This window comes from Alexandromys fortis, unplaced genomic scaffold (assembly GCF_014885135.2).
Source record: "Alexandromys fortis isolate MF-2015 unplaced genomic scaffold, M_Fortis_MF-2015_v1.1 scaffold_75, whole genome shotgun sequence".
In the NCBI taxonomy this organism is placed as follows: Eukaryota; Metazoa; Chordata; class Mammalia; order Rodentia; family Cricetidae; genus Alexandromys; species Alexandromys fortis.
The window spans coordinates 5,479,853-5,503,918 of NW_026067956.1; the positions used below are offsets into that span (position 1 = coordinate 5,479,853).

The following is a 24,066-nucleotide window of genomic DNA, read 5'->3' on the forward strand; positions in this document are numbered from 1 at the left end:
AGCTACAACAGCATGTGCCAAATCTGCAGCAGCAAGTTTAGAGCTGGTGCTCAACAGACGTGGGAACAAATGATGGACAAGCAGTCCACAGGGTGAGAAGGGGATCTGCTTGTAGAGTACAGGGAGCACCAGGGAGGAATTCACACTCGGAAATGAGCGGAAGCAGCAGCATGACTGAAATATGACATGATGTGGCTAAACATGCACCGTTCATAATGCAGAGAGAAACAGAAAAGGGTATGAAGATAACATGGAGCGAGGAGGAGGGGGTGGAGAGCAGAGAGAATGCTGAGGAAGTAGGCATGCATTCTGCAGGCTGTGCTCTGTGAACTGCTAGACTCCATCAATAAAGAGACTTGGGGACTCAGCCTCACTGCAAAGCATCTATAAACCATATGCATGTGCTATTATTATTCCACCACACCAAAAGCTCAAAGAAGTTGTTTGTGAGTTGAAATAAGAATGAATACGTGTAAACAGAAGTTACAATACTGCACATTCCTGTCTCAGGGACTGCCTGTGATGCAGTCAGAGATGAGGCCTGGAATGGCGCAGGTTGGACAATGTGAGAAACAGGTTGTAAGAGAGCAGGAAGAATAGAGAGGGCTCCTCCGGAGCTTCAGGTGGCCAGCTGATGAGGGGCTGAAGTGCTAGGGGACATCAGGGCTGGGAAAGACATGTTACTCTGCTCTCCTGTGAGATGCAGAGGAGGCAGGACTGTGTGAGTGAGGCAGTGGGAAGGACTGTGTGAGTGAGAGCCAGACTGCCTAGGACACACACAACGGTGCACAGAGGAAAAGGCGCATTTGCCCTGGATGCCAGAGAAGACAGACTGTGGGAGGAGGAAGGAACCGTACAATTCGAAGGCACACCTTTAAAGCAGCCGTGAAACCTGAGACCTTCAGGACCAACAAGGAGGTGTTGCTGCAGCTGTGGGAAGAGGCCACAGCCAAGTGATCACCATCTGATCAAGGGCAGCTCCCAGGACTTGCAGAGAGAAGGGGTGGAAGGAGACAGCACAGACAGAGCCACCACTGCTTAGAGAGGAACACCATGAGACCAGAAGAAGAAATACCTGGTGAGAAGGAAGTGCCAGGCTTCTGGCCAGACACTTGAGGAGCCCAATGCCACCACCACAGCTAACAGCGGGAGCTGAACAAATGGAAGAGCATCAGGGCCCTCCAGCCCTGGGTTACACAGCAAACGGCTTCCCCAAAACAGGAGTGATAGGTAGTGAGCCACAACTCCTTAGTCTTGTACAGTACCCCACACTTGTGTGTTTACTTCCAGGAGCCCTGCAGTTCCCAAAGTTAACATGGAGAAAAATGCCTCCTGCCAGTAGTGGGAGAAGAAAAGGAATCCTGAAATATTGCTAGAACATTCTGCTCTTACTGTGGCCTGCCCTCAAAAGAAACTGCTTAATCAAAACACAAGCAAAGAACAGGGAGCTGAGGAGTAGAAATGATGTAGAAATACATCTCCAGACTCATCTTCCAGGAAGGGAGAGGCTGGGAGACATTGTGGAGGTCACCCAAGGACTCAAGGCACTCATAGACTTCAAGCTCAGCTGCTGTACTCAATGCCCTCACCAGGGCCCAAAGCATGGAGTGCCCAATCCTGAGCTGGACCTGCTGACGTGTTAGCATTTTTCTCTTAACAGGCTAAATGCCTGATGGTTTCTGCAGGAGAGAGACAGTGTCGTGATCCATTTGCAGTATGAGGTGTGCGGAGTTCAGCAGAGTTGTGAGATAAGCATGCCCTTGCTGGTGGCTGGTGCCGCTTGTCTCAAATCTCTCAGAGCAGGAGAGTCGCAGGCAAGTCTGCTATGACTGAGCCCCATCAGAAAATGGGCAGTCTTTAACCCTAAATTATCCAGCAGAATTTTATGGCATTTTTGTCCTGAGTAAGACGAGCAATCTGGAGAGGAGACATTCTGGCTTACAAAGGAGCTAAGGATTTCCTGTGTGGAGGGCGACTTTAAAAACCATCACCACATCACACTTCCACATTTTTCTATACTAGTTCCCTTTCTGCAGAGGGAAATGTTAAAAACCGCCTCATTTTCACTAGTCTTTTCAATTTGTTATTATTTATCTGCAACAGCAGTAAGAGGAGACAAAGCAATCCTAGGGCCTGTCTCAGACACAGCAGGGGTGTGGACGTGAACAGACAGGGCCATGAAACAATGATAATTAACATCTTAAGGTCTCTAAAGGAAAAAGTAGAGACCGTCACCAGAACAGATGGCTAACGTATGCAGAAGGAAGGAACTTCAGATCAAAAGGATATGGCGGAGACTAAAAACACTGTGACAGAAATGACGAATGCCTCGAAAGGGCTCACAGACTTAGAATTGTTGAGCAAGGAATCACGGAGCTAGAAGCAATGTCAACAGAAGCGTTTAAACCAGAAACGCCAGGGCATAAAGCTGCATTCTGAAAGCAGAGGCATGGGGAACACAAGTTGTGGGAGGCAAGCCTGGGCTATACAGTGAGACTCTGACTTTGGGGGAAAATAAAACAGAAATATGGAGAAAGAAAAGAATGAAAAATAGATAAAACTATCCAAGATTTGCAGGATAACTACAAAGTTGTGAAGTATAAATAATGAGAACAATAGAAGAAAATGTTTGTCACAATGGCTGACAAGTTCCCAAATGAAAAAAACACTAGTCAATAGCATGTGTTGGCACCCCTCCCCACAAGGCTGGGGCAAGAAGACCTAAGTTCCAGGGCGTCATGGACTACACCATGAGATATCTCAAAAACAATAAAAACCTAAATAAAATAGCAAACAAAAACCATCAGGCACCAAAATGGAAAAACAGAAAAGAGCAGAGAACATCAACAGGTAGGCCTTTCCCTACCACATTTAATTACTATAGCATATTTAACCAGAGACAATCAAAGGCAAACCTTGCTTTTAAAAACTGGGGGGGGGGGGGGGGTCATCTTTCCTACTGAGAAACAAGGATAAGAATTACATGGACTACTCAGAAACCATGTAGTTAGAAAATGTGGGTTGAAATACTAAAAATGTCAACAGGGGAAAAAACCACTAACCAAGAATTCTTTACATTGAATAAAGTTATCCATCAAAACTGGAGAACAAAGGATTCTTCAGGCAAACAGAATTATGGACATTTTTCTCCTGTAGGTCTGCCACATAACAGCTCACCCTGAAAACATGAAAGTCTTAGCTGGGAGATTGACAGGACTCCACGAGACCACCAAGATTAGAGAGAACAGGCCTCCAGCATAGACTCCTGCTGGGGAGAAGTTTGCCAGGACAGAAATGGGAGAGGACCCGAGGGAGGAGCTTACAAGAGGGATATCACAGAAGGTATGCAGGAAGAAATTGGCCAGAAGGAAGACATTGGTCATGACCGAGTCAGAACCACTGGAGAAACTGGATCTGAAGTGGTCTGATGTTACCGCACCCACCATGGTGCTCTCAATCCACAGGGCACCTCTCTTATTCCTTACCTAATCTCATGGCACAGATGGGACAAGAATTACACGTGAGGAAACAAAGGCCCAAAGAAGCTGGTGACAACAGAAAGAAGAGCCCTGTCTTAGTTACAATTCTACTGCTGTGATGCAACACCATGACCAAGGCAACTTAGAGAAGAAAGCATTTAATTGTGGGCTTGCTTACAGTTTCAGCATGACCATCATGGTGGGGAGCATGGCAGCAGGCAGGCAGGCATGGAGTGTGGGCAGTAGCAGACCGTTTACAGCTGATCTGCAGAGTGAGACGGGACCTGGAGGCGGGCTTTGAAATTTCAAAGGCCACCCCCACTGACACACCTCCTCCAACAAGGCCACCCCTACTAATCCTTCCTAAACAATTTCACCAACTAGGGACAAATGGTTCAAATATATGAGATTATATGGGGGCCATTCTCATTCAAACCACCACAAGCCCTAAGCTTGAAACTGGAACATGGGATCCTTCTGGTTCTGTACTTTGGGCTTCTGGGGTCTTGACTTTCACACCAGGAAAATGGGAAACACTTCCCAGGCTCCAATGTAAGTAAAGGGGGGGGGGTGTCAGGACCAGCAAGCACACTGTCACCATGATCACTGCCACAGAAAAGAAAGCAATGGGAAACCCAGTGCTTCCCTCTCCTCCTCAGAGCTTGCCAACTCTAAGAAGAAACATAGCGTGGTCAAAGAACCTGCATCATAAACTGTATTACATATTACTAATAGCAAGCATTCATGGGCTGTGTCCCAGAAGGTGAGGCTGTAGCCCTAATGATCAGACCACGGGCAATGGGGTACAGGGCCAGTGGGAAAGAGCCCTGGCACAAACATGGTGGCTGCTGCTAATTCCACCCTTCAGCCCAGAGAGGAATGATGGTGATCAGAGAGTCACCAAGAGCAGCCCAGAAGGAGGCTCCTGGTGAAGGAGCTCAAAGGCTGGACAGGGAGAAGGGAAGCAAGGTGTGGTAGAGCTCAAGAGGTGAGAACATCAGATGCCCTTGACCTTGCTCAGCTACCTCTTCCCCTCGCTCTGGGACTCATACCAAAGGACAGTGAGCCAGAATGGGGCAGCTACAGAAAGCTTCACGTTATCCATAGTACTATGAGGATCTGAGCGGTCCTTTATGCAGGCTAAGTGGTAGCCAAAAGAACACCATTCACAGAACTCAGTTCACACTGGTACTACAGTGTCATGTGCTGACTATTGTATGTCACTGGTCTCCCTACGCTGAGGATACTAGGCCCATGGTCGGTCAGGCCAGGCTCCGCATATGACCACTCTGCCTGCCTATGGGGCATTACTGGTCAAGGTTTGCCTGTTAACACATACCTACAATGCCTCTATCCACAGCTTCCTTAACTCCCATACATAATCCATGGAGAAATCTTCTCTACCACAGACACTCATCAGGGGTACAACACACGACCCTGCACCCTTCCAGTATACTAGAACCATGGCCAATGCAAACAATAATATCTCATCGTGCTGAGATTCTGGTTGTGACACACCAGGCATCACTGCAAATTCTAGCAAAGTCCCTCCCCTCCCCCATCCTCCACTCCCTCTCTCCCCCACCTTCATCCTGTTGTCCTTCCCCCTCCCTAACACTGTCTCTCACCACATTACCCAGCTCTCCAGCATAGCTGGGGCACAGGTATGTACCACCATCCCAGAACCTTCAGTTTTCTATCATTTTTGCAAAAAAATTCCCTTGGTGTAGCTCCAGAAACAAGACTGTCAAGAGCTCTCTGCTTCCTCTGAAGAATACACAGTTAAATGGGGGCCCACCAGAACAAAGTTCAGAAATGCTCCACTACCTAAGAGCTGCCCCTTTCTCTGCTCCCTACAGGTCTGTGATGCAAGACTGCTTGCTTTGCAGATACTGCATAAGGGGTTCAATCTGCAACAAACCAACACAGTACAAAAGTACAAATATAATTTCATCTTTATTAGGAACAACAGAATTTGAGGTTGGTGTGGCTCAGTTGGTACTGTTTACATCCAGCATGCCCAAGCACGTGGGTAGAATCCCAGCACCACACAAAACCAACCTAACTTAGCATTATATCAAAGCCCCTCAGGGACAGCAGGGCTAAATGAGCACTGAAGAGATATTCAACCAGAAAGTTCCTCACTATAATTTGAGTGTTTAAAAAAATGAATCAAGGGAAGGGAGGGAGAGGAGAAGAGAAAGGGGTGAAAGGAAAGATAGAGCACTTGGGTATTTCAAAAAGCTTGGCACTGAATTACTAAGAGTGTGGTCCACGAACCTGGGCTGAAGCCTCAGAAACGCAAAGGCTTCTGCGTTGCTGCACTCACTCTGTGAAGAGCAAGCATGACACTGCAGGCTTTAGCAGCACGGGCTCTCTGAGGCGCTCTTCAGAACCACCAAGGCGGCCCCACCCAAGGATACTTGTGCTAGGAACGTGCACACTGGGAAAGTACAGCTTACAACACAGCACTGCCCAGGGAACAATTAACGCTATCATGCGTGTGGAACGGGGTGTCTGCCATCAGGAGTGACGAAGCCTGATTACAGTTACAGCTGATGATGGCTTTGGAGCTCTGCAGCAGGAGACCCCACACCAACAGCTGCCATCTTCTCTGGTTAACTACAGAAGGCTCAGTGGAGAAACTGTCACGCCAGGACAGCTTGCTTCTCAGTTAACATGTAACACTGAAAAAGAACAAGACCAGCCCTTCCCTCTGCTCTAAGGGGCCACCAGGGCCATCTAGCCCCACTCTGCCTTCAGAAGCCACCACTGGGGCCCAGCTTCTGCTAGCTGGGTACAGCTTCCCTCCACAGTGCAAACCCCACAGAAATGAGTACCAGACTCGAGCAGCAGGAAAGAGAGCCAGCAGAGCTGACTGTAGGGACAAAGGGCATTGCCAGCAAAAGAGATGATACAGTGGCAGAACCCAGCAGAGACAGCAAGGAGACCTCTGTTTGTGACTATCTGCTACCTTGCTTCTTTGCTTCAGAGGACAGCAGAAAAGATGCTGAGCTGCGGGCCAGCTCTGCCAGGGGCCAGAAAGCAAAGGAGCAGCAGCAATAGATGACAGCCAGAAGAAAGCAACAAGCAGGAAGCAGTTCTCAAGAGTCTTGGGAGAAAATGACAAAAGGTGATGGCCAGGGTGGCATTTGCACAGGAACTTTTCCAAGTCCCTGAGAACAGCCCAGTCCCTCCTTAGACCATTACTGGGTGATGTAAACTCCTGCATAAACTAAGCAAACAAGGGGTGGGTGGAGGTGGGGACACTAGAACATGCAGGCCTTGCCTGGATCCTAATTCAACAATCTAACAGGCAAAAGCAGATTTGGTACTGTCACCATGTTGATCCTCAATGCCACCAAAAGCCCACGTGTTGAAGGCTTAGCCTTCTAGACCACCGTAGTGCTATCTGGAAATGGTGGAACCTGTATGAAGTGGGGCCCAATGGAAGGAAGCTAGTTCACCGGGGGTATATCATTAAATAGAGCATTAGGACCCCACCCTCCTGACTCTATCTACCTCCCAACTGCTGTGAAGTGAGCAGCCCTTCCACTATGTGCCCCCCACTATGATGCACTGCCTGGCTACAGACCCCAAATCAAAGAGGCCCATGGACCACATACTGGAGCCTCCAAAACTGGAGCAAAACCCAACCTTTCCTCCTGAGAAGCCAATTGTTTCGGTATCTTGTGAAAACACACACCATCAGGAAACACTATGGTGGACTAGGTAGAGATAACAGATTAACACTAGGTAATGATGCTGAAGGTCCATAAGACGTCCGTTCTTCAGAGATGTGAGCATGTGGGCATATAAACAGAATCTGAGACTGACCAGAAGGTATGTAGGTAATGTAGTAGGACAAGGAAGGAAGGACAAAACAGCAACACAGAAATCAAGAGGGGGCGGAAAAAAAAAACCCACCACAACTCGATGCTCACTAGACCCCAGAGGTGAATGCCAGGAAGCTACTTACATTTTCATTTTATGTTTATTTTGAAACTTTTCGTAATTTCGTAATAAAGGCTCATTTTTAAGAACTTTTAAACTACCCTGTCTCCACCAACAAAGATGAGATCTCAAACACTAAACAGAAGTCCTTCTGTGACAGTCCACTGTCTTCTGTGTAATTTTATGTAAAACATACTTTTTTTATTATGTGATTACTCGTGAGAGTTTTGAGGCTTAGCATGAGTAGATAATAGGAAACTGCCCTTCTGAAGACATCCTGATGCAAAGCAGCAGCACACACACCCAGGTCACAGGAGCTTGCTGCTAGCAGGAAGAGACAAGGCCTGCCAAGGCACGAAGAGCGAAACCCAAGTGCTGACAGGGCAGATTAAACAACTCTAGGAAACGGCCAGAAAACGGCCCTGGGGGTCAGGGTAGGGATGGGGCCAGCATTTCCTAATGAACATCTTTTTACCATTGTTCTGATGCTTTAAACCATATAAAGGCACTGCCTATTCAAAAATAAATTTTAATTTCAAATAAAACAATTTCAGATATTTTTCCTATCTCTTCAAACTTGAAAGACCTAATTTCTCAGAAGAACCTAACTGAAAAAGCAAACAGCCACAGTTCTTCGTGGGCTGCTGTCTCCCCACATCAGTCCTGGGCAGTCCTAACACACGCTAATTCTCTGCCTACTTCCAAACAGGCTGCTTGTCTTCTTCAGGCAGCTAAGTGAGAACCCTGAAACACAAACATGTCTGAAGTTTTAACATAACACAAATGAGCCCCTGTGGTTAGCTTCAAGAAAAACTGACCACAAAGAAAGTCAGTTCTGCTTGCCACTCTATGTAAACCACACACCTAAGTGGGTGACTTCAACAAGGCTTTAGACCTCTTCATTTTGTCCCATCTCCTAGCCTCAAATCCAAACCACAGTGTTCTCTTCCTTTCTCATCCATTACCAGTACAGTACCCTCTGTGCCTACTTTCTTTGCCCACACAGTTGAGAGTCCAGCCTGAGCTCGACCCTGTAAATTATTAAACAGATGGCACGAGGATGGGCGGACGCCACCTTATAGATCCTCTGACACACTCCCATCTCATTTCCTGCTTAGTTTGCTGCATTAACAGTCGGCCAAACCAGCCAGAGCTCCTCTGCTCTCAGGCAGGTACCACTGTTCCCAGTAGAGCTGGGCTGGAAGACTGGCCAAGCATGTATAACCAGACCCCTAAAGGCCACACTGCATTAAACAAATCTGCACCTGGAAGGCAGAGGCAGGTGGATCTCTGAGTTCAATGCCATTCTGGTCTACAGAGTGAGTTCCAGGACAGCAGGACTACACAGAGAAACCCTGTCTCAAACAAAAGAAAACAACAAAACAAATATACCAGGTTAAAACAAGAGCCACTTAGGGTTGGCAAAATGGTTTAGCAGGTCAAAACACTCATCATGAGTTCAATCACAAGGCAAAACAAGACTCCTTCAAGTTGTCCTCTGAGCCCCACACATGTGACATAGCATATGCACAGACACACTCAAATAAATATAAATAAATATGCAAGTGAAAAATTCTTTGAATGCCATTCAAAATATTATGGCACTGCCTTCCCCAAATTCTCATTGCATAATTATAATTACAAATAAAATTATTTTATTCGGTGTTGACATGGGCTTGAAGAGCTAACAAAGAGTTCGTGGTTCCTGAAAACTCAGTGTGTGTGTTCCTCAGAGCTTTAAAGAAGGGACAGCAAGCCAGCAGGATGGCCCAGTGAGTGCAGGTGCCTGTTGCCGGGTCTGACGTCCTGAGTTCAAGCCCCACGACCCACATAATGGAAAGAACTGACTCCTGCAAGTAAGCTGTCCTCTCACCACCATGTGTGCTGGCTGTATGCCCTTCCCCATATACACACATGCAAATAAACGAACAAATAATAAATAAATGTGCTTATTAATGGCGTTATAAAGAAACAATTATACTTATGAGACAGCAGTGCCCAGAGAATTAAGGACAGGCAAAGTCACACAAGGATCAGATTAAGACACTGCAAGTAAGACTACAGCTCTGCCCTCAGAGAGCGCTGTGTCTCGGGGAAGGCAGCTGTGTGATGGGCACCTGAGCAGCTGAGTCTCTAGTGCATCAAGTCTCAGGACATTAACTCCCGTCTCCCTTCCCACAGGGGTCCTTCTAGGGAAGCTTACCTCTCTGCACGAATCACACCACTGTAGTAGGGAGGGTCCCAGGGCATTAGCTCCTGAAAGGGAATGGTTCACTGTCAGCAAAGCTGTCCACTAGCTCGTTATTTTTATCAGAAACCTGGTCAGTTTATAAAAGACAAACCAGTTATTTTTAACATATATGAGAAAAAAGAATTTAAAAACAACGGCATGGCACAATTTGAATTCTCTGTATCCAATACATAGAAGGATACAAATAAGGCATAACCCAGAATCTGGGGCAAAGGTAAATGGCATCCGAAAGTGTAATCAACCAAAGTCAACATTAATGGGTTAAACCTGCCAGAATCAAAGTTTTCTCAAGGCATATCCCAGATACGAATCCATACACGACAAGTAGTAAACTGAGATAGCGTGCTTTGTAAAGCTAAGCAAGAAGGTTGGGGTATGGTCCCAAAATTAAAGCAGTAATTTAAAATGTGACTGAGGCAGAAGCAACTCCAGTCTCGGCAAAGAAACTATCTTAAGGAGGCAGTAAAAGAACAGCGCATGGGGGCTCAGGCTTACAATCCCAGCCCTCAGAGGCTGGGGCAGGACTCCAAATTTGAAGGTCCTGAGCTAAAAAGTCAAATCCTATCTCGGAAAGAAAAGGAAAAAGGAAAGGGAAGAAAAGGAGGGAGGGAGGGACAGAAAGAAAGAAAGAAAGAAAGAAAGAAAGAAAGAAGGAAGGAAGGAAGGAAGGAAGGAAGGAAGGAAGGAAGGAAGGAAGGAAGGAAGGAAGGAAGGAAGGAAGGAAGAAAAAAGCAATAACAGTGCTGTGGCAGCCAGTACAGGGTGCTGAAAGCCACCAGGGGTCAAGTTACCAGACCGCATGCTGCAGGAGGGTAAGGATTCTGCCTGTATCCTTCCACATTGGTTCTACCTCTGCCCAGAGTCTGGTGCATGGCGGCCACTGAGTCAGCAGCACCTCCCACACAGGCACAACACCTGGCTCTGGTAAGGGTTCATTCAGTATGCCAGCTGTCCTGTGGCTCTCCCCCTTCCAAGTTTCAGCTCAGCACTTCCCCTGAGGAAGTAGGTGCTCCTTCCCACATGGCACGATGGCACTTTGGGCACAGCATGTGTGGCAATGTAAAAGTACAAATTCATGGTCTCTCTCCCAAGAGCCCCTGAAGGGTAGGGACGGTATTCCTGAACCTCCACCTCCCGGAGCTCCGTTCCCAGCTCCCAGCACTTCCAGCCAATGACCACGCACCATTTGTAGATGGCAGAGTGGGGGCTCCTACCACAGATATAAGAAGACATCCGCCATAGTAGAGGAGATGGTATAGGAAGGCAAAGAGACTTATGAGAGCACAGCATACTATCACAGGATGGGGATGGGGAGAGCTTGGTAATAGTGCTTGCTATGAAAGAGTGAGGACCTGAATTCACTCCCAGAACACACATAAAGAGCGAGTGTGGTAGTGCATGCTTGTGATCCCAGTGGGAAAGACAAGTCAGGAAGATGCCTAAGGCTGAGGCTGGCCAGCCAGCTTGGCTGAACCACTGAGCATCCCTCTCTCAAAAAACAAGATGAACGTTTAAACAGTGCAGAAGTGAGCGAGGACAGTCATGCCATCCCAGTGTGGGGGAGAAGGACAGCCCTGAGCGAGGACAGCCATGCTGCCCCGGATACAGGGGAGAAGGACAGCCCTGAGTGGCCGGGGAAAACATGGGAAGACGTCAGAAGTGCAATGATAAGGGCGGCAGTTGGTGAAGGGTTTAAACAGAGTGACAAAGCCAGACGTGTGCTGTAGGGACTTTCCCCATGGCAATCTAGTCACTGGTTCATTCACTCAGAGTTCAGGTAAATGCACAGTACCTGTTCTGCCCACACTGGGCTGGGCACATTGCTAAACGTTCTAAACCCAGGACTGTGGTGGGTTCAAAGAAATGACCCCCAGTGTAGCACTATTAGAAGGTATGGCCTTGTTGGAGTAGGTGTAGTCTTATTGGGAGGAAGTGTGTCACTGTGGAGGCAGGCTTTGAGGTTTCATATATGCTCAAACCACACTCAGTGGGACAGACTACTTCTTGTTGCCTCAGTCAAGATGTAAGGACTTTCAGCTCCAGCACCACGTCTGCCTGCACACAGCCATGTCTCACCATGATGACAATGAACTAAACCTCTGAAATGAAAGCCACCCCAATTAAATGTTTTTCCTTTATAAGAGTTGGTCATGGTGTCTCTTCCCAGCAATAGAAACTCTAACTAAGACAAGTATACTTTTGAGGGGAGTAGAAAAACTGTAATGAGCTAGCCAAGATTGTGGTCATGGGAAGGGGAGGGGAGGATAAGGCTCTTGAGGTAAGCTGCAGGAACAGCAGGAGTGGGAACCACCTCCAGGGCACAATGAAACTCAAGAACAGGCCTCAACCCAGGTTTGGATTGGTATGTGGGGCTGAGTTCTGTGCTGATGCTTCCGGTCAGGAACTAGTAGTAAGTGCAGCTGGAGCAGCAGGCTGAGCAGTGGTCCCAGTGGCCAGATCGGAGCCTCCTGAGAAGATCAGGACTTCACCAGTATTTGCACAGCTACCTGCATCCATCAGTCATACAAAAATGTTGGGAGAGAAGGTGCAAGGTATATCAGCTTTGACTGAATTAGCTTTCTTTAAGAGATTTTTAATTCTTTGGATTCTGATCTGCTGTCTGATATCCTACGTGGCTGTGCCCACCACTGCATGGATGTAGATGACTGACATTAGCTGCCAGGTCAGATACAGCCATAGCAAGATCCCAGATTGGCTGCTACCCTAAGTCTATCCAGCCCAGCAATGTATCATCTCGTTCTTAGTGGGTAAGGCTGGGAAACTGTCATCGTTTTCAAATCTACAAGGCTCCTTTCTTTCTATTTCCCTGGCCTACAGCCCTGACAGGTACTATCAAACCGAGACTCACCAACACTAACACCTACCAAAAAATGGTGTAGACAACTGCAGAAAGCCTGTGGTTCATTTGAGCCACAAGGACAAGGATCCTAATGTCTGCAACCCCATCACTTCAAAACGTCCCAAGTGCCTGGGCAGCATTCTGGTCACAAAGACACTTGCTCTAAACTATGAGACCATATGACCTTATGACTGAAAATAACACATATAGATAATGGGATATTAATTTTCCAACCCTGTGTCATAACTTAGCTCAAAGGCTGTTGGTCATCTGTCTCTTCCACAAAATACCACACTGATCTACCAAATTGATGATATTCTGCTGACTGGTTCAAGTGAGCAGGAGGAAGCAACAATTTTGGACTTGTTGGTAATGAATATGCACATCAGAAGATGGGAAATAAACCCAACCAAAATTGAAGGGCCTTCTACCTCAGTGAAATTCTCAGGAGCCCAGTGGTGTGGGGCATGCAGAGACATTCCTTCCAAGGTGAAGGATAATTACTGCACCCGGGCCCTCCAACCACCAAGAAAGGACACAAAGCTTAGTGGGCCTGCTTGGATTCTGGAGACACACGTTCCTCACCTGGGTAATGTTATTCTGGCCCATACACCAAGAGATCCGTAACCATGTTGGCTGTGAGTAGGGCCTGGAGAAGGCCCAAGCCAACGTGCACCACCTGCTCTACCACTTGGACCATATGATACAGCAAGCGTTGGAGGTATGAGGTTCCAATTGCCACCTGCTAATCAAGCCTCCATTCAGCTTTATCAAAAGCTACCTTGAGATGGGAAGCTGACTTGATGTAGAACAGAAGGAAGTGCTTCACAAATATATTTGTTAATATATATACATAAATGTACACACACACCAACTAATTGATAAAAATGCTGAGTTTCTAGGTAACCTCAACTTAGGATCTATATATCAAATACTTCAATACCAAATTCACTAAGAAAGACCAACATTAAAAAGACTACAGAGACTTCCAGGAAATCCTAAGAAATCCCAGAAACAACAATATGTACCCAGTTATGTAATGGAGGCATGACAATTATGGGAGTAACCAAATTTTCCTGACTGGATCTGAGGCCGTGCCCACAGCAGCGCATGTCTGGTACTGTAACCTAATTAATCAGAAGCCATGGCTGCAGAAGTCACAGGCCCTATGGCAGAACCTACTATGGTTACTAAGCAGAAACAGTACCAAACCGCATTCTATGCATTATGTTTATATGCATGGACTAGTACCGCCCTCGGCCTCTATTGGAAGCTTCTGCTTACAGCAGCTGATAATTACCGCAGAGACTCCTTAGTGGTCAAAGTGCTGAGAGAAAGTGACTGCTGGATGTTCAGCCTCCAATGGGACATCTATATAGCCCTTCTCCAAGGCTTGGGACATCTTGGAAGGGGGCTGGCTGGAAGGAATGTAAAGCAAGGAGTGCTGTAAACACTGTCTTCCTGACATGACTGTTTGCTGCGCCCATGAACTCACAGCAACAATGGCTTTTCCTGCACAAGACCTGCCCAGGACTGGGCCCGTCCATATTCCTTCATATTGATGAAGATGACTTCATGTTGATGACTGATGAGGGGCTAATAAGGCCCCACCTCTCCCTAAAGAGCTACAGGCAGTTAATGGGTGTGGGGGAGGAGAGGAGCTATATTCTCCTGGTGCGCTGCCCTGGCTGAAGTAAATAAATATCCCACCACCCGAGCTCATATGGGCACCCTAGTCAGGTGCGGTGGAACACATACACAAAAGACGTGAGGGAGACTTGATGGGAAAAAAAGGGGTTTAGTGGGAAGAGATAAGAGACTAATGGGGAAGGGAAAAATGATCAAATTACTTATACATATATATAAAACTGCAAAGAACAAATTAAAAATTTGAAAATAAAACTTTAAAATAAAGGTTCTAGAATCAAGAGATAATGCTTTTAGTTGAAATTGTGTTTACATTACTTTTAAAAATCCAACTTATTTAACTTACAGAATTTTGAGGATTTAGTTTCATTTTCATGTCTCTCATCATCTCAAAATCTTTTGCAGCTCTGCAAAACAAGTCTATTGTTACTTAAGAAAAAAATTAGTAATTGCAATAAGAATAACTCTATAACCTTTCCAACAGTCATAATAAAATCAGGTATGTCTTACCACAAAAGCAAACTGTGTTAATCTAACTTTTACTCAAGTGTCATATGCAACTACATAGATCTAATGTCAACACAAATTCCACCTTATGCACATGTGGGTACAAGCCTTGAAAGTACTAAAGCCTGGGAAGCAAAACCAAGTAAAGATTCATCAGCAGACTCTAAAAGTCTCTAAACTAACACCCAAAATGCAGGAAACTAACAAGCTCCTCTCTATAAAACATCCATATGGGTTATATGCACAACTGCTATTCATCACTTTTCCCTACAGAAAAACTCCAGGCAGTAACAGGAAGTGTCTTTTACAATCAACATGCATACATACACACACATATAAAACTACAAACTTATGAAGGTACATTTGCTGAAAACACAATCTATAGCTATACATAAACGGAGACCCCTTCATGCAACAGTGAGAAAACTGAGACACTTCTTAATCGACATTCCCTTGTCACTGGCAGTAAAAGATGTTAGAAGGGACAAAGCTGAGCCAAATTAAAAAGGGACTCAAAAGCACAAATCTAAAATCCTAACAGATGGGCCTGGAGAAGTGGCTCTGGGGTCAAGAGCATGTACGATCCCTCCAGAAGATCTGGGTTCAGTTCCCAGCACCCAACAGCTACTCACATCAGATCTGAGGCCTTCTGCTGGCCTCCACAAACACCAGGCATGCACACAGTGCACACATACATGCAGATGAAACACTCAGCACATAAAATAAACCATTTCTAAAAATCCCAAACAGAAATCTGAGCACACACAATGTGTTCCTATGATCAAAAATGGCAAAAGAAGCTACACTGCGTTGTGAGGCAGATAAGGGGCCACCTTTGCCTGGGTTCCCAAACCATGGCATACCTCTTCCTGGAACCCTTCTCTAAGTGCTGGAAGAGAGCCCACTGAGGACAGGGACTGGAGGTAAGGGACTGGAAGGAAGGACAGAGAGAACAGCAAGGTACAAATGGGACCACCACGGGGTGTGGGGCAGAAAGGAAAATGCAGCTTGGCATTAAAAACCCCAAAGCAGAGAATCTTTTAAAAAAGAAATTGAATCCAGGAGACTCACTGCATCCAGGCTCCCCTGAGACATCCAAGCCCCAAGAGACATGTGACACTATGAGTTTGTTATAATTAGGGAGACAGTTTAAAACAAACGGTTTCAAGAACACTTTGGAAAGGCTAAGGTTAAATAGGTATGGATGAGGGGTTGTTAAAGAACGTGGGTCAATGAGAACTAGCTAAGTTGTTGAGACTGGTATCTGAGGGAGGCTGCTCTCAACGTCTTCTCAAGAAGGGACAACCCCTCACTAAAAGACCTAACATCTAAGCTTACATTCTTAGTAAATTACTTATTAATTTTTAAAACAAATCTAACTGCAGAAATTGGAGAGACACCTCAGAAGGTGCACAAGGTGAGGAGCAGAGTTTGGATCCCCAGGACCCACGTGCATGCCAAGCGGACATTTAAGAGGAGATACAGTGTCCCGGGAGCAAGCTGGTAGCTACCTGAACTGGCAAGTCTGGGTTCAAGTGAGACAATTTGTCTCAGTGTATAAGGAAGAGGATGAGAGAAGAGGGCACCTGTCATCAACTTTAAGTCTCCACATGCACATGTGTGTATGTGTACCTGCAAACATACTTGGTTGTGCACACATACAAACATACATGTACTCAAACCACACTCACAAGCTGACCGCACAACTGAAATAGTAAATACAATACCGACTAACCTTTCCGAGAGTTTGTCAGATAGTTTCTCAAGGAACTGCATGACGGTCTCTAAAGATGAAATCCAAAAGAAAATAACTTCAATTATGCGAAATCACATGGATATACATGTCAAAATTGTACTGTGAGGGTCATCACACATCTAGTTTCCCCAGAGAGATGATTTGGGTAGGCAGAGTAGCCTCCATATGCTTGGAATTATTTCTGACACTGATTATCTCGTGTAAAAAACAAATTAAACTTACGGAGTACTTATCCAAAGCCTCAGATTACAACCAATGTTAAGAGCATTAATGGAAAGCAAAAGAGAAAAAAATTCCCATCCAAATTTAGGGAAAGTGTCAGAGACATATGAAATTATTACTAAATTTCAGGATGGCTAGATGCTGGCTTGGTCCTAAAAATCAGTGCATGCCAGTAATCTCAGCTCACATGATACTGCAGCAGGAGTCAAGGTCAGCCCAGTCCAGCTTCAAAGGGAGGGCTTGTCTCAAAATTGCTCAACAGCCCTAGCCACCAGGGAAATGAAAATCTACACTGAAATTCCATCCCCATTCTAATCAGAATGGCTGTTATTAGAAACACACACACACACACACACACCAGATTCTGGCAAGGATGGGCAGGGAGGAGTCTCTGTTCACTGCCAGCAGCAGAGGGACCTCAGAACCTGAAAGGATCACCTTACTGCCCTACCACCGCCCTGTGTGCTGCCCAAAGGACTCAGTCAGTGTGCCACAGCAACGATCATCCACTCACAGCAGCCAAATCACAGAACAGTCCAGAACTGCCAGGCTGTCCATCAACAGATGAAACAATAATGTGCCGTGTGTGTGTGTGTGTGTGTGTGTGTGTGTGTGTGTGTGTGTGTGAGAGAGAGAGAGAGAGAGAGAGAGAGAGAGAGAGAGAGAGAGAGAGAGAGAGAGGGGTGGAGCTTTACTCAGTCATAAAGTGTGTCGTTTTCAGGAAACTGGATCAAACTAGAGATTGTCATTTAAAAGTTTTAGCTTATTCCTTGAGAATTTCACACGTTTACAATGCATGTTGATCACAGCCAAGAGTAAGGGGACGCGCAGTAGGGGTAAAGGATGAGAGAGAACAATGGAGAGCGAAAATGGTCAAAGTTCATGGTGTATTTAAACAAAATGAGACCCTAAAACCCATCACCTTATATAATATTCACTAATAAAAATATAAATAATATCAGTACAGTTTAGAAAAATGGTTCACCAAAAACTGAACTTTAAAAAGCATAGTTTCCCTTGGTCACTTTTGCCATTTACAGACAATGTAAAACCCTACTAGGTACCAACCCAAGCAGCACTACCCAAGGTCCTGTAAGCAGACTCTGGTGCTAACTGCAGCTCTTCAGCCAGGGTAGCACCAGTGAGGCCCCACGAGGACAAGAGTGAACCGCCGTTCCCATGGAAAGGGTCCCATGTCCCATGGCGCCTTCTGCCCCCAAACGCCTTGCAGTGCTTTTATGTGTGTTTCAGTCAGCCACAAACATCGCCTTGATATTTTCCAGATGACCTTCTCTATGGGTTTAATTTGTTGCCCTCTCTTGAAGCTATCTCCTTTCCGAGTGAAATGAAACACTAAGCAGGGAGTGGGGTTAACCTAAACCACAGCCGCAGTTCCTTGCCCTGTCATCTTTAGAAGTCTCAGATTCGGTCTCGTGTGCCAAGCCAACTGCGTCAGAAACTGAAAGGAGACAAAAGTCTGCATCTGAACCTCTTCCCATCACCCAGCTACCACAGACAGCAGTTCCAAGTAAATCTCTACGTATGCATCTGACTTCCACACAGCCATGCTTTACTCGGTTGCCCATTTTGTTTTTCTGGTGATATGCAAAGAATCTGGAAACATATACTAAAAAGACTACGAGGAGATGGAGGGGTCAGGGAAGTGCCTGCCATGTGGGCATGAGAACCAGTGTTCTAGCCTCCAAAATCCACAGGGAGAAAAACAAACAGGTGTAGGAGCACTGGCTGATAACCCCAACCCTGGGAAGGTGGGGACTTGCTGTTCCCTGGGGCTTCCTGGTCACAGCCAAACCCAAATGGTGAAGTCTAGGACTGGGGAGAGATCATGTCTCAAAAAAAAAAAAAAAAAAAAAAAAGGTGGAAAGCAACTGAGGAACTGAGGAAGGTACCCAACATCTACCTCAACACCACACATACACATGCACACATGAGCGCGTGCACGCACACACACACATACACACACACACACTACTGGATGTGAAACTCCCTAAAAGTAAACCCAATGCTCGCTCACTACATGGTTGCCTCTAATTGAGTCACCTGATGGATGGCCAGAGTAACCTCACTTCTCTCCTGCGCGGCTCTCAGTGAAGACTCACCACTCCTTCAATATCATCACCATCCTGAAACTCACGCACCATCTGAGCACCTGCTAAAATCCCATGGTGCTGCTGCCTATACTAACCATCTGGCAGTAAGCCTTAAGTCTTTAAGGACACAGGTCACACCGCCCTGACTGCCAACCACTTGCTTGCCACTGATGGGATCCGGTGAATGACTGAGTCCAGTGAACCCTAATAAACCCAACTGTGCCAAGGGCCAGTCCCCAGTCCTCTCCACACTGGCCGGCCACAGGGCTCTTGTCAGGCCTCTCCGAGCGGCTTCCGGAAGGACACACTCTGCTTCCTTTCCTTCTTACTTGTTGTCTCACTCCTCCCCAAAGCACTGTGGCTCTTGCGCACAGCCTGAACCGAGAGCAGCCCAGAGCCAGCCGTTCCTTACAGTGTACTCCCTTAGTGACCTTATACAGCCCCAAGCCTTTAAGGAAATATTTCAGCTTAATCATCTCAGAGTCCTTGGCCCCCAAGCCATGTATCTACAGTGGCCACTTTTTAAAAAAAATTCATTTTATTATTATTTTTATTATTTTATCTTCATTGGTGTAAGAGTCAGGTGCCTTGAACTGGAGTTACAGACAGTTGTGAGCTGCCATGTGGGTGTTGGGAATTGAACTCAGGACCTCTGGAAGAGCTGCCAGTGCTCTTTACCTCTGAGCCATCCCTCCAGCCCCCCCACAGTGGCCACTTTCAAGACAACAGCATCTTGACTGTATCTTGAATCAAAGCAGGCTCCTGATTCCCACTGGTGAGGAGTTAAATGACATATAATACAGTAACAATAAATAACATTCTAATAATATTATTTTATACAGTATAAAAGTAAAAATACTACATTTTAACCCCACTGATAAAATAGTACCCACAAAAACACAAAATAAAACCGAGCGTTGTAGCACACTCCTGCAATCTGCCACTAGGCAGGTAGAGGCAGAAGGATCAGGAATTCAAGGTCATTCTCAACAGTTTGAAACTCAAACACAGAAAACAAAAAATACAAAATAAATATATATGTAATATATATAATTCATATAATATCAATTTAGAAATTAAGTTATATGAAACCAATTTTAAGAGCTGACTTAGATAAGCTTGGTGACCGAGAAGAAGCCTAGCATGCGTGAGGCCCTGAGTTCCACAATGGGCAGAAAAAAGTAAGTAAAAATAAAGTAAGTGCTTTAAAGGTTCAAGGGCAAAGTCCAAGGAAAGCAGAAAGAGCACATAGCTTTTGGAAATTTATCATGGAAGAGGTATGGTCTGGGGCTCAGCCCTGAAAAGCTGCAAATCTGAGCAAGGGCACCCAGGCTAGGAATGTACCAGGCTAAGGGAAGAGGCTGTACAGGGAAGAGTGAGAAAAACGTAAAGAACTTTTAAGGTACGAAGGAGCATGTTGGAAAAACTGCAGTCCCCTCCTCCCTCTCCAGACACCTCCAAAGCGCACCTAGACTCTAAGGGCTGCACCATCCTCCGCACCCTGCTGCTGATTCACTGCCTCAATTATCAAATGCTAAGAAGCCTCTGAAAAGCTCATCTGTATTCCCACCACTCCCTGTGCCTGACATCCTTTCCTAGGTTCCTTAGCCCAGCGCAAGGCCAGTTTGTCCAATCCCAGTTCCCTGCTCACCTGGTAGGGACCTTCCTGCACAGGACTGGGCTTGGTTATGACATCACCCTCATCCTCTCACTCCCAACTAATCTGAGGACACTGAGCTGAGTCAGAGTAGAATTAGTTTAAATGAACAAGTGAAAACTTAGATTTGACTTGCTCTCAGCACCTATACACAATATAGGGCAAATTACTAACTCTAAAGGTAAGTTCTATTAAATGGTTCTCTAATGTATTAAAAGCAAGACACTGTTGGACATAGTAGTTCATCCTATAATTCCAGCATCTAGGAAGCTCAGGCAAGATCTTGAGTTCAAAGATAGGCTGGGATACAAAGCAAATGTCATATACGTACGTACGTGTGTGTGTGTGTGTGTGTGTGTGTGTGTGTGTGTGTGTGTATTTAAAATCAGAAGTTCTGGGCGGGGAGCACAGTGCCCTGGGGTGGCTCTCCGGCACTGTCGATTCACCCACCCACTTAGGAGAAATGCTGTTTCCTCCAAGTCCTGTTTGTTCTTAGAAGTTGGATAAATGGGCTCACCTGGAGTCTGAGCTATGGTTCCCTGGAGGGCCCTGTGGGAAAATGTAGGATAACCTACTAAGTTTGCCAGAAGATCTCTGCTGCTTAGCAATTCTTCTAGACATTTCAACTGACCAGCATTGGGATAAAGGAAAATTTTATAAGCAGCTTCCCGAACCTGTAGTTAGAGAGGGAGAGGGGAAAAAAAAGAAAGTCAAAGATAATAGCACGGCTCAAAATCCTACACAACCACCACGCAGACCAAGGCTCCCAGGTTTCCCAGAGCTAGCCATGGCTTCCCAAGGAAAGGAACAGTCACACCGGGTCTACAGTGCTTTCTACAGTGCTCTTATGAGACACAGCTGCACATGGGGCAGGGCTCTGGGAGGTCAATTTGCCAATGCTTCTGTCTCGGTGCCAGAAAGCACTTCTCGCATTAAAAGTGACTACGACGTGACCTTTAAGGTCACTAGTCAATGAATTCCTTGAGAGGCATGAATTTTAACTGCTTCCCATATTCAAAGCATCTGTGGATTAACTGTGCCACAAATTAAATTTTCAGAGCTACTTAGTAATGCAACAGCAACAACACTTAAGGCTATAATAACATGTTCCTAAAGATTATGGAGATGAAACGGCAGTAACACACATCTATTGGTGTTCAGACGGGAGCTGAACAACAAGCAATAGAGAACTCCTACCAAGTCATCTGAGGCTTCTGCATGTAGACCGTCAATGACAACGTAACTCCCATCGCGGGCAAAGTGGTGCCGAATGTGCTCTGGCAAGAGATGCTTCTGTATCTTGTTGGGAAAGTTGGCTCCCATAATAAAGGCACTGCTCAAATCCAGGATCTTAACATTGAGATCCACCGCTCTTCTGCGCTACAAGTGGGAGGAAAGGTATTTAAAAGTGATGTAAATCAGCATTTCACAAACAGTCTATAGTGGGGGGAAATCAACATCTGAATCGCTGATACAGAACACTTGAGTATAATCCTCTGCCCTCCAAAACCTTCATTAAGCCAGTCAACAAGTGGTTACACCTGGTTACACCTCTTCAGTAGCACTTTTATAGTATTTCTGAAATAAAGAAAATTAAGTATTTGAAAAGTAGATTACAAAGATGTTGAATCTTACAAGACTAGACTAAAAAGCAAAGGAGGAAGGGAAATGAGAAACAGTTCTTCACAAAACAGTAGCGAACACCCGAGAGGTTCAATTCAGAGGCCCTGATTCACACACTTATCCTATAGAATGACAGCAGCAGAGCCCTTTACAGCAGACTCAAGAAGTCACAGGGGGCCGGGCGGTGGTGGCGCACGCCTTTAATCCCAGCACTCGGGAGGCAGAGGCAGGCGGATCTCTGTGAGTTCGAGACCAGCCTGGTCTACAAGAGCTAGTTCCAGGAGAGGCTCCAAAACCACAGAGAAACCCTGTCTCGAAAAGCCAAAAAAAAAAAAAAAAAAAGTCACAGGGTATATGCCTGCCATGCTAGACTCAGGACGCTATGGCAAGAGGACCACTGGCTCAGGCTCGCTCAGATCCTGCCTCAAAATAGGATAGATAGACAGATAGACAGACAGACAGGCAGACAGATAGGCTGGCAGGCAGAGGCCTGTGGGGCAGAGCTGCTATACAGCTGAGGATAACCTTAGGCCTCAGATCCTCCTGCCTCCATCTATGCGCAGATCCCAGCCCCAGGGAATGATGGGAGTACAAGCTTTGCTCCATCATCCTTGCTTTATACAGTGCTGAGGACTGAACGCAGGGGCTTGTGCACGCCAGGCAAGCATTCTCTCTACCTGCCGAGTCTCATTCCCAGCATGCACCACAAATATTTGAAGACGAAATATAAACTATACCCTGTGGAATCTCTGAGGTCTATTAGAGGAAAAACAAGTCAGGCTTCAGACTGGCTTATGGAAGACTCCAGGTAATCTTAGAACCCACCTTTAAAAAATTACTAAGCATCCCTAGTTTTTTTCAGACACATCTGTAAGATGTATTTGGCAAGAAGCCGAGAAGGACTGGGGCGGTGTATCTCAGCCGAGTGATGCCATGCCACTCTGGGTTACATGAGACCCCGTCTCAAAAAAAAAAAAAAAAGGAAGAAAAAAGTTGAAAATATAAATAAACCAGGTGTGGTGATACACACATATAATCCCAGCACAGGTGAATGCTCAAAGTCAGCCTGAACTATATTGCAAGTTTAATGCCAGTCCAGGTTATATAACAAGACTCCTGTCTCAAAAAAAAGTAAATGTAAAATAATAACCTAAAGTTTTCAATAAAGAAAAGCCAAACTTCACTGGGAAATACAGGTTTCCTGCACCTCCAATGCCTTCTTAGTCCAGACTTCTCTTGCAGCAATGTATTGCCATCTAGTGGTAGTCAGTGGAATAACAAAAATGATGAACAACATTTAAAAATTTAGCTCTAAAATTTTTCCCAAAGCTTTTTTTGTAAATAAATAAATAAAAATAAAGCACACTGTAATAAAATTAGTCATTCCCCCAAATTTTATCAAGGGCTAAAACCTCTGGAAAATGAAATGTTGTTGACTTTCTGACTCCAGTGCTCTTTTGAGCGTATCATTTCATCATTCCCAAACAGCGCAAGCATTGGACTCTAAACACCTGCGATACTACTAGAAACACCTCCTGGAGCCACAGGTAAGCTAGTCACGGGAAACTAGGGCAGGAGAAGTGCTTGAGCCCACAAGTTTAAAACCAGCTCACACAAGTGATCCCAGCACTCAGGAGGCTGAGGCAGGAGGATCATCACAAGTTCAAGGCCAGCCTGGACTACAAAATGAATACATTGTTGTCTGAGAAAAACAAAATTAAGAAGAGGGAGAGGCAGACAAACAGAAAGATAAAGACCTGTCTATCAGATGTGGAATATAATTGTTCTTTGGTATTATCTGGTGCCAAACCCCCCTACCTGAGACAGCAATGCCCACAGTCCGTCCATCTACATTTGCATGGAGCCTATGCACCTCCTTCCATCAACTGTGCAGCATCGCTCAATCACACGGGAAGCATAAATCAATGTAAAGGTCAGGTGAGAGCACAAAGGTATTGTTTAGAAAAGTCTCCTCTCGGCTCCATGCAGACACATCTTT

At 45.7% G+C, this 24,066-nt stretch overlaps 1 protein-coding gene across 3 annotated transcripts in view; it reads right to left on the reverse strand.

Moving 5' to 3' along the window:
• The window catches only part of Mipep (mitochondrial intermediate peptidase), a 128,420-nt gene that overhangs the window by 90,219 nt on the left and 14,135 nt on the right, over positions 1-24,066 (reverse strand). For all 3 annotated transcript variants that reach the window (XM_050152218.1, XM_050152217.1, XM_050152216.1), the window contains exons 6-10: positions 21,642-21,824; positions 20,962-21,118; positions 16,434-16,482; positions 14,538-14,598; positions 9,637-9,689 (exon numbers count right to left, since the gene is read on the reverse strand). In XM_050152218.1, coding sequence (XP_050008175.1) covers positions 9,637-9,689; positions 14,538-14,598; positions 16,434-16,482; positions 20,962-21,118; positions 21,642-21,824 — 503 coding nt within the window. The remainder of the gene's footprint in view (positions 1-9,636; positions 9,690-14,537; positions 14,599-16,433; positions 16,483-20,961; positions 21,119-21,641; positions 21,825-24,066) is intronic.